The 16,205-nt window shown below is 42.6% G+C and overlaps 1 protein-coding gene across 1 annotated transcript in view; it reads right to left on the reverse strand.

The window, feature by feature from the left end:
- MOCOS (molybdenum cofactor sulfurase) overlaps positions 1-2,794 on the reverse strand; it is a 388,002-nt gene extending 385,208 nt beyond the window's left edge. Inside the window, exon 1 of the mRNA XM_026654152.1 lies at positions 2,555-2,794. Coding sequence (XP_026509937.1) covers positions 2,555-2,726 — 172 coding nt within the window. The 5' untranslated portion in view covers positions 2,727-2,794. The remainder of the gene's footprint in view (positions 1-2,554) is intronic.
- Positions 2,795-16,205: the final 13,411 nt, after the last annotated feature.

The following is a 16,205-nucleotide window of genomic DNA, read 5'->3' on the forward strand; positions in this document are numbered from 1 at the left end:
ATTTAGGGTTATCATACATTCTATTTTATGCTCAATATTTATTTTTCCCTGGAAACAATATAAAATATCTAACGCCCATAGCCTGCTGTAACAATATCTACTGAGGCTTGATTTTTGTGGCATATATATATATATATATATATAAAAATAAAATATGCCAAGGTTTTCCAAAATGGATACCTAAAGCTAGGATCCTAATTCTCTTTTTAGACCCTGATTCTGCAATGTGGGTGCAGAGATTTATTCACAGAGAGCTCATTGAAAGACCCAAGCTACAGACACTTAAAAGGCTTGATTTTCAAAAGTACTGAAGTTAATAGGAGCTACTGGGTTCTCAGCACTTTTGAAAATCAGGTCACTTGTATAAGTGTCTATAGCAGTGGTTCCCAAACTTTAACAACCTGTGAACCCCTTTCACTAAAATGTCAAGTCTCGCAAACCCCCTCCTAAAAATGAATATTTCCAGGGATTTTCTCCTTTACCTGAGTATAAATTATAAAAACATTGATCTTGGAAATATAAAATTTGTTTTTATGACATGCATATTACACGCTATTTATTATTAATTATCACAGTATTTTTACTACATTATGAAAACAGCAACACTCTTCCAAGATCTCACTTTCGTAGCTTGCATCACTTTGAATAAGCCGGTTATAAGACAAGACTCCTAGGTTTCAGCAAGGAGTATCAGATGTGAAACAGCATGAAGGTATTTAAGAAGCCAACTCAAATCGTTCCTCCTACACAAGCATTCAGGTCTTGAGCAGTCCAGGCAAACAACACACGTTACAACAAAGCTTAAACTTGTTCTTCAAAATAATTAAAAAAAAAAAAATAATACTAGCTGCCTATTTAATTTTAAAAACAGCAAAAAATATCCACCTCCCTTTCCATTTCTTATAAGGAGTCTTGAAGTTTAAATCTCCTCAGTGTGATAGATATACTTGCTTTGATCTGCTTAGCTCTTGGAAGTCCAGGGGCTCCAGGCTGCTGGCCCCGTGCTGCCCGGGGTCCATAGGGACAGCTCTGTCCACCATTAGGGATTTTTTTTCTGCAAACCCCCTGTAATTTGCGAACCCCCAGGGGTTCACGAACCCCAGTTTGGGAACCACTGGCCTATAGGGATTTAGAATCCTAACTTTAAGCACCGGTTTTTAAAATTCTGGTCCAAGTTTATTTGTCACAGACAAACTTGTTTTCAAACTTTCACAAATATGAATAACTGATGTCTTCAAATTAAAATTCTATAAATCTTTGTTTCTTTAAAGAAAAAATGCTCAATCATCTCAAACTATCCCTTGCTCTCTTTCACTCGTTTTCACCTTTTGATGTAAATTTTAAAGGCCAGTGTCACACATTAAACCATTAGTGAGTTAAACACAGATCCTATAATCTATTACAAGAAACATTTTCACAGAAGTAATAAAAGAATAGACACGATAAAAATAGTCTTAGTAAAACGAGCATATTGACTTGATCACAAATCTAGGATTGGAACTGTGGGTATGTTACTTACTTTGGTCCCTGTGTTATTTTAATTTTTCCAAAAGTCTTGTGGTCACAGCAGCCATGGGCATGGATCTTAAGCATATAACAGTACATCATTGGTATGCCCTTTATTTTTATTGCCAATATAATATCAGCTTGGATATGGGAAAGCAAAGTTTGACTTTGAAAAATAAAAATTTTTACAAAGAGAAACGTCACTCACTTTAGAGAAGTGTTGAGATTAAAATCCTTACCTGCCTAAATGTTGTGAATTGTACTGTTGTTTTTAAAGCTATTGCTGCATTTTGTCATTATTTCCCTGTGAAGATCTGTATCATTTTACACCAATACAAATACAATTTTAAAATATTATATAAAAAAATGTCCTTTACTTATGTCACTATCAAGACCAATGAAGAAAATTTAAGTCCTGTTTAAAGATGACCTGAAAAGGTGGGAAAACAAGCAGGGTTTGTGTCCTTTTTTTTTTTTTTTTTTTTTTGCTGCTTATAGCCCTATACAATATTGCTATTTATTTTTCAATGGGCTTTCTCCCCGAGCTTTTTACATTAGAAAGTCAAGTCCTGCCTAGGACGGTGAACAGGTGACATAGTGACATCCAAAGGGCGAAGGGAGGGAAAGGTGAACAAGTAGGGAGAGAATATTTTTTGTCAGACTGATTAGAGCGCTTGGTCTCAAACACTAGGGACCGGGCCTGACCCTTTCTACAGCAAACACCCAACCTCTGAAGGGGTAAAATCTGGGCTGTCTAGCTCTGGGGCGTGCAGACAGGATGTTCCTAGTCTTTGGGGTCCTCTCCGGCAAGGAGCCTGCACTTACACTCCAACCACTCAACTTGCCAGCGCTTCTTCAAACTTCTGCGAAGGAAGGAAACTTGGTGTGTTAGTTTCGGTTCAGCTGCGGTGCGTCACAGCCCGAGGGACTGTGACTAGGGGGGCAGAAGTTGTATAAGCAGCTGCCTGTCCTAGGCCCTCTCAGTGAGCGAGCCGAGCCCACAGCCCCTTCCCCGGCCGCAGGGGGCCTTCACTACAGATCGGGTTACCTCCGAGCCTGCGGAACTCGCTTTCCCGCATCCCCTGCATGCTGCCCCCGCTGTAGCCGTAGCCGGCCCCGGGGGGGCACAAGCGCTGGAAGTACTGGAAGGACAGCAGCTCTCCCCATGGCGGCGCCGCCTGCTGCTGCAGCTCAGCCCTGCTCTGCGCCTGCCCTGCCATGATGCAAGCCCTGAGCTGGTGCAAACTTTCCTGAAATAGGAGTCGGGGCGAACCCCTCCCAGCACAGGACTGACGCTCAGCTGGGGCAGGCGGAGATCTGACGAACTCCTCCTACCGCCCGCCCCCAGCAAAGGACGCTCCACCCAGTGCCTGCTTCTGCTCTCAAGGCCTGTGCCTACCACTGGTTTCATCCCTGCGCGCACTCAGAGCCCTTGTCCCGCTGCCGGAGGAGGGGAAGCACCTGTTCTAGGTTGTTGAGAGAAGCCCCTTGGTGAAAGAACCCAATGCTATAGTCATTAATTATTATATTGCATTTCCCAGATTCCGGATTGGCTTGGATCTGAGGTTAGATGTTCCCTGTGTCACTGTGACATTCCCCTAGGGCCTGTGGCCAAGGTATTCTGGAAAGAAAAGAAAAGACAATCCTCTTCGGGGTGCCTGTTCATTGCACTGCCAGACCCACATGAACGTGGTCAGGGGTGGGGGGAAGCAAGTTGAAGGCTGACTTTGCAAAATTACCAGCAACTCGCCCGGCCCTGGGCAATAACTCTAAAGGCACCTCAGAGAAGTTGGTGGTGTGGTGAAGTTGGATTTAGGGGGGCAAGTGGGGAAGAACGAAGAAGACAGACCAAAAGGAAGTTTCTTTGGCAGGAAGGAAGCAGAGATAGCAGGAGGAGGGCAGGAAGTTCTTCCAGAGGAGAAACATAATGTAACCACCAAAATAAAGTGGTAACGGAGTAGTTTTCTATCTCAAAGTTGGGGAACAAAGAGTGGGCTCCACAGGTGAGCTCACTTACCCTCCTCCTGAAAGCTCCTAAGTAGCACCATGGCCACTGTGTATGGTCAGAACTTGTCTCTTTCACCAACAGAACTTGGTCTCATAGAAGATACTACCTCACCCACCTTGTCTCTTTAATAAACAAAAGCAGGTCATGTTACTACACACAATATGCCTGACACCCGCATCTTCCCACCCCCACTAAGCAAGGTAGTGAAAAGTGAAGCCACCTTACATAGTCTTGGCATAACAAGATATAAAGGTGTAGGAGAATGACAGACCCCTGAGATGTCGCACAGGTGAGTATGACCCACCAAGGATTCAGTTACACACCTGGGTTTGATCTGCTGTGTCCATTATCATTACCGTCCATTCTTGATCTAGTGCTATGTAGTGTAATGCCATCTCTGCTATTTCTCTCCTTTCTCCCAGACTGAGGCACAGATTTTCCTCATCCCTTTTTGTCGAGACATCTTGTACGATTCCTGGTAGCTCAAGGAAATCTTTGTCACACTCATACTTCCTTGTATTTGGGGTGTTGGAGACTATGCATCCCAACCTTAACTCTGCCCATTCAGCCCAACCTTCTGTATATGCTCCTTTACCAAAGTACCTAATTTTGTTAGTTGAGGATGTTAGGTGTAGTAGGATGTGGTATTGGGAGGGGGTAGTGGTAAAGGGGGTGATGACTGGCATCCCTATGGGGCAGAGTTAATGTTGTGGTGTATGATAGTCATCATAATGTGCCTAAACAACTTTAGATGGCTTAACATCCTAGAAATACAACCCTGGCTATGGTGTTTCTACCAGCTGCCACCACTATCAAGGTGTGCTATCTGTTTGAGTGTGAGCATGACTGTGACTATGTGTGTGTATAGCACTCTGTGTCCCACCCCAGGACTTAATTCCCCCCTGAACCAGGGTCTAGAGCCCTCTGTGTCCACCCCAGTACTGTATATCTGTGTTCCACAGAACTCTGCCCCCTTCCTCTATTTTTCTCTGTCTTACTGTCACCTACAAAAATGGTCTCCAAAAAAACCTTACACCCTCTAAAAACTGCAGCAAATGAGCCCTAAAGGTCAACCTGGTAATCATATTTCAGGAAAAATATCAAATCCAAACAGACATTATTATAGAAACATGGAAGTTTTACATATTCTAAATCAGGGGCTCCTAAACTGAAGTATATGTACCACTGGTGGTACCTGAGCTTATTAGAAGTGGTACCACAAAAACTCTAAACAAAACCTTTCAGTATCAAATGAACAGTCGAATGCACTGCAGTGAATCAGAAAATACCCAGGAAGCAAAATGCACTCTCCCATTTGCTTTCATACCTAATGGTGAATAACACTCGCCAATCATGCCAGCACAGTAGTTTTATTTAGCAATGTGTTGTACACTGTTGCTGTGCAGACGGGCATTGTACTCTCATTTGCTGCACAGCCGGCTGGCTTTCTGCTAGGCCTAGCTGTCAGCTTGTGCTGGGCCACACAGCTTGAGCTACAGAGATAAGCCTGTAAAGTTCCATATCATGCCACCAGAACTTCTCTTGTCCAAACAGACACATGCATACAGGCATGAGTCAGAGCAGCTGCATAACCCGTAGTCTCATGAAGCACCAAGATCAAAGGGCCTTCGCGCAGGAAGCCACTGCAGAGCAGGGGCTCCCTTTGCACTGACTGATTGCTCTGCAGGGCTGAGAGGCAGGTGGTGCATGGGGAATTCCCTCCTGGCTCTGCAGGGAAGTTTGGAGGCATGGGGGTCAGTCTGGTGGATAAAAGCTTGGCTACAGGACTGAGAGTCCTCTGGCTCTTCAGGAGCAGAGCAGATGGCTGGCTGCAATATGAGCCTCCTAGCAGGGCAGAGGCACTGTGCAGTTTGTCTAGCATTTGCAGACATCCAAAGGCCTTGCTTGGGATGAGGGTGGAGCTACTGTGGACCAAGACACACACACACACTCTCACACTAGAGCCCCCCTGCCCTTTACCACACAAACACACCCCCTTCTTATTAAGGGCTAGGGTGACCAGATATCCTGATTTTATAGGGACAGTCCAGATTTTGGGGTCTTTTTCTTATATAAGCTCCTATTACCCCCCACCCCCTGTCCTGATTTTTCACATTTGCTGTCTGGTCACCCTATTAACGGCACTTTTTTCCATTTTCTCCAAGAGTGACTCAAAACGTTGTGTATCTTTCTTGATTTGTGTTTTGTCAAAGGGAAGCAAAGTGAACTCTGGTTTGTGTTCAACAACAATCCAGAGAAGAATTAGCAGGAGCTTTTAACTTATATTAGACAAGTTAAAAAGTCAAGCCACTGAATATAGTTCAGCAGCATACCAAAACACATCAATGTCACTGAAGACATATTTCATTGTTTCTTGTAACTTGAATAGCACTAGAGACAAATAATAATCATAAGGGCTGCTTCATTGTATATCTTTCTGATGTCTAAAACCTCAGATGTTTAAAAAGACTATTATAATCAAACATTTAGGCTTGCTTGTCATTTATTTTATTAGATAGAGTTCAGAAATACTTAAGCCTACCAAGGCCTAAAATAAATGCACGCAAAAAAAGGAGACATTTGAATGTGGTACTTCAAAAATCTATTTTAAAAAATGTGGTATGGGAATCAATAAACTTTGAGAATCACTTTTCTAAGTTAAATATATATCTGGGCCTTATCAGCATATCCAACATGGGAGGTTACCATTTGAAAATGTCAGCAAAGTATAACATGAGCAAAACAACATATTTTCCCTACCTTCATTTCCAGTTGTTTTAAATACATTCAAAATAACAAGAGCTGGTTAAAAATCTTTTTGTCAAAACCTTTTCAATGTAATGAAAATTTTAGCCAAAAAAAATATCAATTTTAATTGAAAAACATTCATGTTTTTATGACCTTACCCCTTAAAAAAGTTCAGTTTGCAGCAACAAAAAACCAAAATATATTCAGTTTTCGTAGTTTCAGATTTTCAATGAAAACTCAACAAATTTCCAAGAAAATTTTTAATGAAAAAAGAAACACATTTATTAAAATTTTTCACACACAAAATTTTCTGAGCAGCTTTATTAAAATATTGAAAATATTTTCTGACACTAACACAGTAACATTAGATTTTTTTCTATGTAATTATTTTTATTTCTCATTGCTACCTTCACTTCCCCATTGAACCAGGATGGGCTTTTACCCAAATTTGTCCTATTTCTTCATTGTGAATATGGTGTTTTGCCCATCTAATAAACTCTTTTTACAGAACTCCCAATTTTCATTCACATTTTCTGTCTATATTTGTCCTCGCAATCAATCTCACTCATAATTTTCTTCGGCTTTGGAAAATTAGACTTTTTGAAGCAACAAGTATATTCTATCTAGTAACTGTCCTCTGTTTGCCCATATTGAATGTAATCAGGTCATGATCACTGGTTCCTAGGTAACCACCAACTTCCAGTCCTGTGATTAATTCATCTTGATTGGTCATAATGATGTCCAAAATCGAGTTACCTCATGTTGGGTGCAATACCTTTTGTGTTAGAAAATTACCATCTATAATTTTTAGAAACTCTAATAATGTTTTAGCACTGGCTGTGGGAGACTTTTTTGTCTCTCCCAACCTGAAGTCCCCCATAACAACACAATTTTTCTTTTCATGCATTACGGATAGGTAGCTAAAGAGTTCATCCTGTTCTCTTGATATCTCAGGGAACAAATGATATCAGATGCTTGTTAATATGTGATTAGGCCACATAAGTATATAGGTAGATTAGATTAGACAGATAAAAATGAAGATGCTGTATAGAGATTCTACTTCACAAGAATAAAATTCTGAAATGATCTGAAATGTGTGGCATTCCTTTCCATAACGTTTAGTTTTGGAAAGGAATGCCATACACATGCACACACTCGCTGTGTAGTGACTGAGAGTTCTTCTCTTTTCTTTGGAGGCCTAAAACCACATGCAAGAGGGAGCAGTTTAGCTCACTCATTCCCTTGTTTCTTTGCAGTGTAGCAATGTTTAGAGGTGGTCAAATAGCAAGCACAGTGATTTGTGAATGTTAATGAAAACATCTGTGAATCCTGAAAGTTTCATGACTCTTTTTTTTTTTTTGCTTTTACAACTCTTACAACCATTTACTTTTCATCTAAAAATTCATACCAGAAATCTGTTATGTAATATTCACTATTTTTTATTCTCCTGTTTTAAAGGTTGAATCAGGGAGCTGAGACAATATCATGTGACTTTTGTAACTAATCACATACCACAAGAATGTCAATAGAGAATAATGTCAGCAAACAGTTTACAAACAACGCATACTCCAAAAATTATTAGCTCATCAGGGCAGGGACTGTGTCTTCTTTTACATTAGTACAGTGTCTAAAACAATGGGGTCACAAAATTGATTGGCTTCTAGACATGGTACTGCAATGCAGATAACAAATAATCATTAGAACCGTATTTCCCAGTTATTCAGAGGGCACTTATAAATAGTGAATATATTTGAAAAGCAGGATCAGGTGACAGAGAATGTGATAACCAAGAAAGAGGCTACATTTTAATAAATAGTATTGGTAACAAATATAATGAGCAGATTTATTAATGTTAACTGCAGAGAAATCAAGGTTCCCATGGACAGCCTGACATATTTCCTGATGGTCATACTAGACAATATATTCAACATAAAATGTTGTTCATTACATGAAGACCAGGTATCATAAACCTCCAGTGCTGAAGCCTTTGTCAAATCATGGTCACTGTCACTAAACCATGTCCAGGGACGCCTTCCAGAAATTTTTTACATGGTTCATACAATGCATGGTGCCTCTGCGGGTTCTGACCCAAAGTTTCTTCTCACAAAACACTCCAACTCAGAGCATGGAAACAAAATGGAGTCCTCTACCGAGACCCAACACTGCTCCTGACGCAAAACCCCCTTGTGTCCACCACCCTCTAGGGCTCCCCTCCGCCCTTCTCCTGGGTGGCTCTCATCGCAGCTTGCTCTATTTGTAGCAGGTCTTGATTCTGTCACTGACTGAATCATACAGGCAGAGCAGAGGGGACATGGGCTGTTGGGAGTGGGGTGAGGCCAGGAAGGCCCCTGGGCGGGCAGGGAGTTCTGGTGCAGGAGCTGGTCCCACAGCAGCGGCGAGGAGGAGCAGTGCTGGCCAGCACACACAGAGCCCACTCAGGTTGGCCCAAGAGCGTCTCCATCATGACTGGGTGCAGCATGGCCAAAATGCATTGCAACCTGAAGCATAGTAATTGCAGGACCACTCAGGTTTGGCCCTGGAGCCCTCTGCCATGACCTGAGTGGTGCTGAGACCCACATGTGGCAAATCAGAATGCCATTCATTCAAGTTTGGCTCCGCTGACTCCTGTCAGGATGAAGGGCCTTGGGGCCAAACCTGTGTGGGCAGTGGGGCGTCCAGAGCTGTTTCTCCTCACTACTGCTGGCTCTGCCCCTGCCAATGGCACATGCTTTCCATAACGTGTGTATAGCTGCAGGCACCACTGGCTATATCTACACTGAGCTATGTTTCAAAATCTCCAACCACTGCTGTAGCACAGGTGTAGCTCCATGGATGCTAGCAAAGGTGACAAGACTAATGTAAACTAGTCTCCAGCACGTTTAATACCATAGCATTTAAACTAGCTCTGGAGCTAGACAACACAGTAAAAATGCCAGCAACTGGGCTGCATTTGGGCTCATAATGTTGCTAGCATCAGTGGAGCTGCCTACACTGGAGCTACACCAATAACGCAAAATGAAATAGTCACAAAATCTTGAGTGTAGGCAGAGCACACAAAATCAAATTCTAAAAAGAATGTTAAATGCATTTTGTGGCATGAAGCATGCTTGCCACTCCAGTGAAGTGTTGGACAAAAAGCAGGCCACAGCCAAAAGATATTGTGTGACATGCCTTTCAGTTCACTGTCAGGTGAGCCACATCCCAACAAATGGCACAATCCTCTCTCACAATATCTATAAACAATCTTCCTCCTGTTATAGTCTTTCTCACATGGTATCCTGAAACAATCAAACCAAACAAAAAATGTTAGACACAAAGTACAAAAGTTCGGATCTGGATATGAACTTTCCCAAAGTTTATTGGTATTAGGATCCAGAGTTTTTGTTCAGGTCCATCCCTGATTTTTAATTTAAATTAATATCTTATTTTGATTGCAGCTTACTTAATAAATTAAGATTAGCCACAAATAATTACCACTCAAGAAAGACTACATATATAGTGTAATATAATTCATTCAATAGTTTATGGTCCTCAGGATTTCCCAATTAGCATTAAAGGTCCATATGATGCCACTGAATACTGGGTCTTTGCCTTTGGGTCTGATTAAACTGAATAATTTGTACACTTTGGGTACTGGAGGAAGCTGATTGACTATTGACTGCTATCTGAGGGGGTCAGGTGTGCTGTTCATTTCACCATGTATATAAAATTAATTACTAGAAACAGTGTTTCTCATACATCTGGTTGAGACTGTAGGATACGAATAATTGATACAAAATGTACAGCAGTGGTTCTCAAACTTTTGTACTGCTGACCCCTTTCACACAGCAAGCCTCTGAGTGCGACCCCCTCTTATAAATTAAAAACACTTTTTATTATTTAACACTAATATAAATGCTAGAGGCGAAGCGGGATTTGGGAATGGAGGCTGACAGCTCATGACCTCCCACCTAAAATCCGCATGATCCCTTGAGGGGTCACGACCCCCAGTTTGAGAACTCTTGACGTAGAGCTAAGAGTTAAGACTCCCACTTTTGGGTAAATCATGTGCCATACCAGTGATTTTCCAGTATAGGTTTACACAATGTAGCTGTCTTACCATGCAATTTTTGGACATTAGAATAACAACAAAGCTATCGTTTCATGAGTAGGATGATATACAGCCCTCCCAGATTATTGTCTTTAGTGATATACATGTGCACATTTCTCCTGAGATTAGGCTTTAAGACTGCAAAACATGTAGACTATCAGCCTGTTGCACTCCCCCATTTATAATTTTTTAAAAACCACTTTAATACTCCCCAACAAGCTGAATATCATGCTGCAGTTATAACAGAGGAAGGCATAGACAATGAATTTTGGTGGCACTGTAGAAGAATATTATGTGATCAAATCATAGAAAATGTATCAGCAGTTAAGGGTCAAATGCTGAATTAAGTCAATAGGGTTATTGCCATTGACTTCACTGGGACCTAGGTTTATCCCTAAGTAATTATTAGAAAAAGAATCTCTGTGGTACTCCATTCTCCCCGCCTGCCAAGTGGCAAACAGAACATAACTATAGAGCATGGGTGATGACATGTGCTGCTGATGTAAACGGAACTGATTAATGCATTGACTCTGCAAGGTGCTCAGTGTCCTCCTGACTTCAGTGGAAGAGAAATTCCAGGGAGGGGCCAGAGAAACTCTCAGGCCAGCATGAGCAGACACAGAAGCAGCCCTCAGTGAAAGTGGGAAAATTGGGATCCAGCCAGTGCTGCTCTTCTCCACCCTAGCACCCCAAAGACCCAAAATGGTGAACCCCTCCCCTCCCAGGGAGGTAGGAATTATGCAGCATTCAGCCTCCCCTAAGTCACATGGGCTTCACCAAACAAAAGAAATTCCAGGCAAGAGCCAGATCGGAGGACCACAGCAACTCTTAAGTCAGCAGAGCAGACACAGAACTAGCCTCAGCAGGTTCTCAGGCACTGAAGATGTCATAAGACTGCTTTCTACAGTTCTCACGCTGGACATTCTCTTCCCTGTGCTGTCTGCTCCAACCCTCTTCTGCCCTTTTGCTTACAGTCTCTTCTCCTTTGCCTCACTGCACCTGTCCTCCATCCTCCCCTCCTTCCTGTCTTCTCCCCTGCTCGATCCCTTCAATGTCCTCACTCCCTTTTCCTGTCTGTTTAGCTAATCCACTCCCACATAACCCCCACCTAAAGAATTAGCCCCATCCTCCATCCCGCCAAAAAAATTGTACACCTAACATGTCATGAAGTACTCTGTTCATTCAGCTTGTTCTGTCCCTTTCCCCTACCTTTCATCTGTCTTGTGTAAGCACTGGGGCAGAGACTGTCTATTCATACTGTCTACTATTACTAAATATGTTTGTACCATGCCTAGTATAATGGGGCCTCATTCTCAGCTGGTGCCAAGACACTACCATAATATATATATATATATATATATTTTCATAGATTCATAGATTCTAGGACTGGAAGGGACCTCGAGAGGTCATCGAGTCCAGTCCCCTGCCCGCATGGCAGGACCAAATACTGTCTAGACCATCCCTGATAGACATTTATCTAACCTACTCTTAAATATCTCCAGAGATGGAGATTCCACAACCTCCTTAGGCAATTTATTCCAGTGTTTAACCACCCTGACAGTTAGGAACTTTTTCCTAATGTCCAACCTAGACCTCCCTTGCTGCAGTTTAAGCCCATTGCTTCTTGTTGTATCCTTAGAGGCTAAGGTGAACAAGTTTTCTCCCTCCTCCTTATGACACCCTTTTAGATACCTGAAAACTGCTATCATGTCCCCTCTCAGTCTTCTCTTTTCCAAACTAAACAAACCCAATTCTTTCAGCCTTGCTTCATAGGTCATGTTCTCAAGACCTTTAATCATTCTTGTTGCTCTTCTCTGGACCCTTTCCAATTTCTCCACATCTTTCTTGAAATGCGGTGCCCAGAACTGGACACAATACTCCAGCTGAGGCCTAACCAGAGCAGAGTAGAGCGGAAGAATGACTTCTCGTGTCTTGCTCACAACACACCTGTTAATACATCCCAGAATCACGTTTGCTTTTTTTTGCAACAGCATCACACTGTTGACTCATATTTAGCTTGTGGTCCACTATAACCCCTAGATCCCTTTCTGCCGTACTCCTTCCTAGACAGTCTCTTCCCATTTTGTATGTGTGAAACTGATTTTTTCTTCCTAAGTGGAGCACTTTGCATTTGTCTTTGTTAAACTTCATCCTGTTTAACTCAGACCATTTCTCCAATTTGTCCAGATCATTTTGAATTATGACCCTGTCCTCCAAAGCAGTTGCAATCCCTCCCAGTTTGGTATCATCTGCAAACTTAATAAGCGTACTTTCTATGCCAATATCTAAGTCGTTAATGAAGATATTGAACAGAGCCGGTCCCAAAACAGACCCCTGCGGAACCCCACTCATTATGCCTTTCCAGCAGGATTGGGAACCATTAATAACAACTCTCTGAGTACGGTTATCCAGCCAGTTATGCACCCACCTTATAGTAGCCCCATCTAAATTGTATTTGCCTAGTTTGTCGATAAGAATATCATGCGAGACCGTATCAAATGCCTTACTAGGCATATATATATATTTAACAGTAATAATGAGTGGTTGGGTGATTGGACCCTTATAGTACCTAGCAAGATTAGGCCATAAGCACCATGATTTGCTAAAAATATTTAATTTCTGAAAATGTTGTTATAGAACTTTATCAGGAGTTTAATATTTATTAAAATGTGATTGAAAACAACAGCAAGACAAAGGTTTGTACCACTAAATAGAATTCAGGAGTTCAAAGGAAGACCTGAACACACAAGTCTGTGCCGTCAAAAGGATGAGTGCATTTATTGCAAAAACAACACAGAGGTTTGGCAAATCATGATTAGTACATTTCTTGTTAAGTCATCCCAAACTGGTCACCTAATGGCCCAAGCAAATTTGGAGATATTCATTTGCCTGCCTTCTTATCACTGTGAGAGGTATTAAGCGGCAACATGAGGCAGATGTTAGGTAAGTGCTGAAGTAAACACAAGAATAAACAAATTCTGCTAATCAGAGACAAATCAAACCAAAACTTTGGATCTAAGCACACTAATGCTTTGGAGAGATCCAGATCTGGATCCAGTCCAGATCCAAATTTTACAACTTGCCTTAGGGTTGCCAGGCATCCCAGTTTTCGACTGGAATGCCCGGTCAAAAAGGGAACCTGGTGGCTCCGGTCAGCGCTGTTAAAAGTGTGGTTGGCGGTGCAGCAGGGCTAAGGCAGGCAGGCTGCCTGCCTGCTGTGGCTCCGCGCGGCCCGCAGAAGCAGCGGCGCGACCCCCCCCTCCATCTCCTAGGCGTAGGGGCAGCCAGAGGGCTCTGCAGACTGCCCCCGCCCCAAGTGCCAACTCCACAGCTCCCATTTGCCGGGAACCATGGCCAATGGGAACTGCGGGGGCGGCACCTGCATATGGGGCAGAGTGCGGAGCCGCCTGGTTGCGCCTCTGCGTGGTAGGAGCCAGAGGGGGGACATGCTGCTGTTTCCAGGAGTCGCGTGAGATAAGTACCACCTGGAGCCTGAACCCCTCACCCCCTCCTGTGCCCCAACTCCCTGACCCAGCCCTCCTGGCCTCTGAACCCCTCGGTCCTAGCACAGAGCACCCTCCTACACCCCACCCCCCTCATCCCCAGCCCCACCCCAGAGCCCACATCCCCAGCCAGAGCCCTCACCCCCCCACACACACACACCAACCCTCTGCCCCAGCCCAGGGGCCCCTCCCACGCCCTGAACCCCTCATTTCTGGCCCCACCCCAGAGCCTGCACCCCAAGCCCAGAGCCCATAACTCCTCCCACACCCCAACCCCCTGCCTCAGCCTAGAGCCCCTCCCATACTCCAAACCCCTCGGCTCCACCTCCCACCCTGGAGCCCCCTCCTGTACCCAAAACCTCTCATCCCCAGACCCACCCCAGAGCCCGCACCCCCAGCTGGACCCCTCACCTCCTCCCACATCCCAACCCACTGCCTCAGCCCAGAGCCCCCTCCCGCACCCTGAACTCCTCATATCTGGCCCCATCCCAGAGCCCGTACCCCCAGCTGGAGCCCTCACCCCAACCCCCTGAGCCAGCCCGGTGAAAATGAGCGAGTGAGTGAGGGTGGGGGAGAGCGAGTAACAGAGGGAGGGGGGATGGAGTGACTGGGGGCGGGGCCTTGGAAAGGGGGGGCAGGGGCAGGGCCTTGGAGGAGGGGTGGGGCAGGGGGCGGGGCAAGGGTGTTTGGTTTTGTGCGAGTAGAAAGTTGGCAACCCTAAGTTGCCTCCATCTGTACATCCATGGCTTCGTGTGTTGCACTAATTTGTAACTAAAGAGAAACTAAAGTTAATGATAATACAACGTTGCTTTTAGAATTCTAGATTTCATATCATAGCACATCCACCATGACTATAATTTTGCATACTAGCACTTTTTATTTTATAGTATACCATACCCAGAAAACGTAAACTCTTTAAATCTCTGACAGCATGTTAGGCCTACAAGAGACCCAAAGATATTTCACACTTATTATGAGTTATTAATGTAGATAGAAGAATCATAATGTTGCTGGTTGAGGCTTAGTGATACTGACTTTAAATGATAAACTGCTTTCTGTTGTTTTGGGATTCTGTGACATTTCATATATATCAACATACAGTGGAGGTTTCTGATGATAGCAAGAACAGATTCATGTATATGTTGTTTACATCTATGATGGAGGCTTATGATTTACCCCTATATTAGCATGTAGTACAAAGTAAAAAAATATCAGAATTCAAGTTATAACATATTGGCATCTTTATATGAAACTATATTCCTTTATATTTCTTTGAGATACTCTTGCTGATTTTTAAGAGATCTCTTTGGATATGCAAAAATTTTTTTTTTCTTTCTTAGAGGTTTGCTATCCCCAGCTTGATTATTTTTGCCTGAATAATTCAGATGTCTTTTGTACAGACTTTGAACAATACCAATTATATCATGAGCTACTGTTACCAGTTGAGTCTCATTTTTTTGAATATATTGTTCTGAATTATTTTTTAACTACTGACTGTGTCTATGTTGATGCCATATTTGACATATCTATCCAAACATAAAGTTAAAGTACATTTGCTGCTGTTATTTATTTATTTTATTTTGCCAGTTCTGGAAGCACTATGAGATGTTCTGAATAGTGATACTTTTTTATTAGAATTTTGCTTTATATAGAATCCTTCCCTTAGAGATATACAGCACACTATTACTGAGAAATTGCTTACTTTCCCATTTTTACCATAGAATAAAATAAATCAATTGGAATATAAATATGTTACTTACATTTCATTATATAGAGAGCAGTATAACCAAGTCATTGTCTGTATGTAGCCTGTTGTAAAACTAGGCAAATATCTAAGCGAGTTGATGTATCCCCTGGTTAAGAACCTCTGAGTATCCTCAGGGATACATGTACCCCTGGTTGAGAACCACTGATTTATTGTGTGTTGTGTGATGTTATGATTAACTAACATGCTATGTTATATATAATCATTGTATGCTATATAGATTTAAATTGTAGAATTTTAGAAGTATAAGACTGATCAGTAGTCAGAAGGGATAAGTATGCATTAGGTTATCTAAGTAAGTAAGGCTGTAACACAAGACCTACAGGCTGAGGCCTGCAAGGTTTTAGCTTAGGCATACTAGGCCTTAGAGTTAAGAAATGCTTGACATAAGTGACCAAAGAATTATCCTATGCTACAAGATTACGGGAAAGGATGTGCAAAAATTAACCCTACTTTTTTATTACAAGGTACCCCGTAGTCACATTTTTCTAACACACACACATGTACAGAGTATTAGCTATAGTCAGAAACACAAGCTAAAAGAGGGTTCCCAGATTGGGTAAAACGAGTTCCCTATAGAACAAC

Source organism: Terrapene carolina, unplaced genomic scaffold (genome assembly GCF_002925995.2).
Source record: "Terrapene carolina triunguis isolate 2854851 unplaced genomic scaffold, T_m_triunguis-2.0 Scaffold183, whole genome shotgun sequence".
Taxonomy (NCBI): domain Eukaryota; kingdom Metazoa; phylum Chordata; order Testudines; family Emydidae; genus Terrapene; species Terrapene triunguis.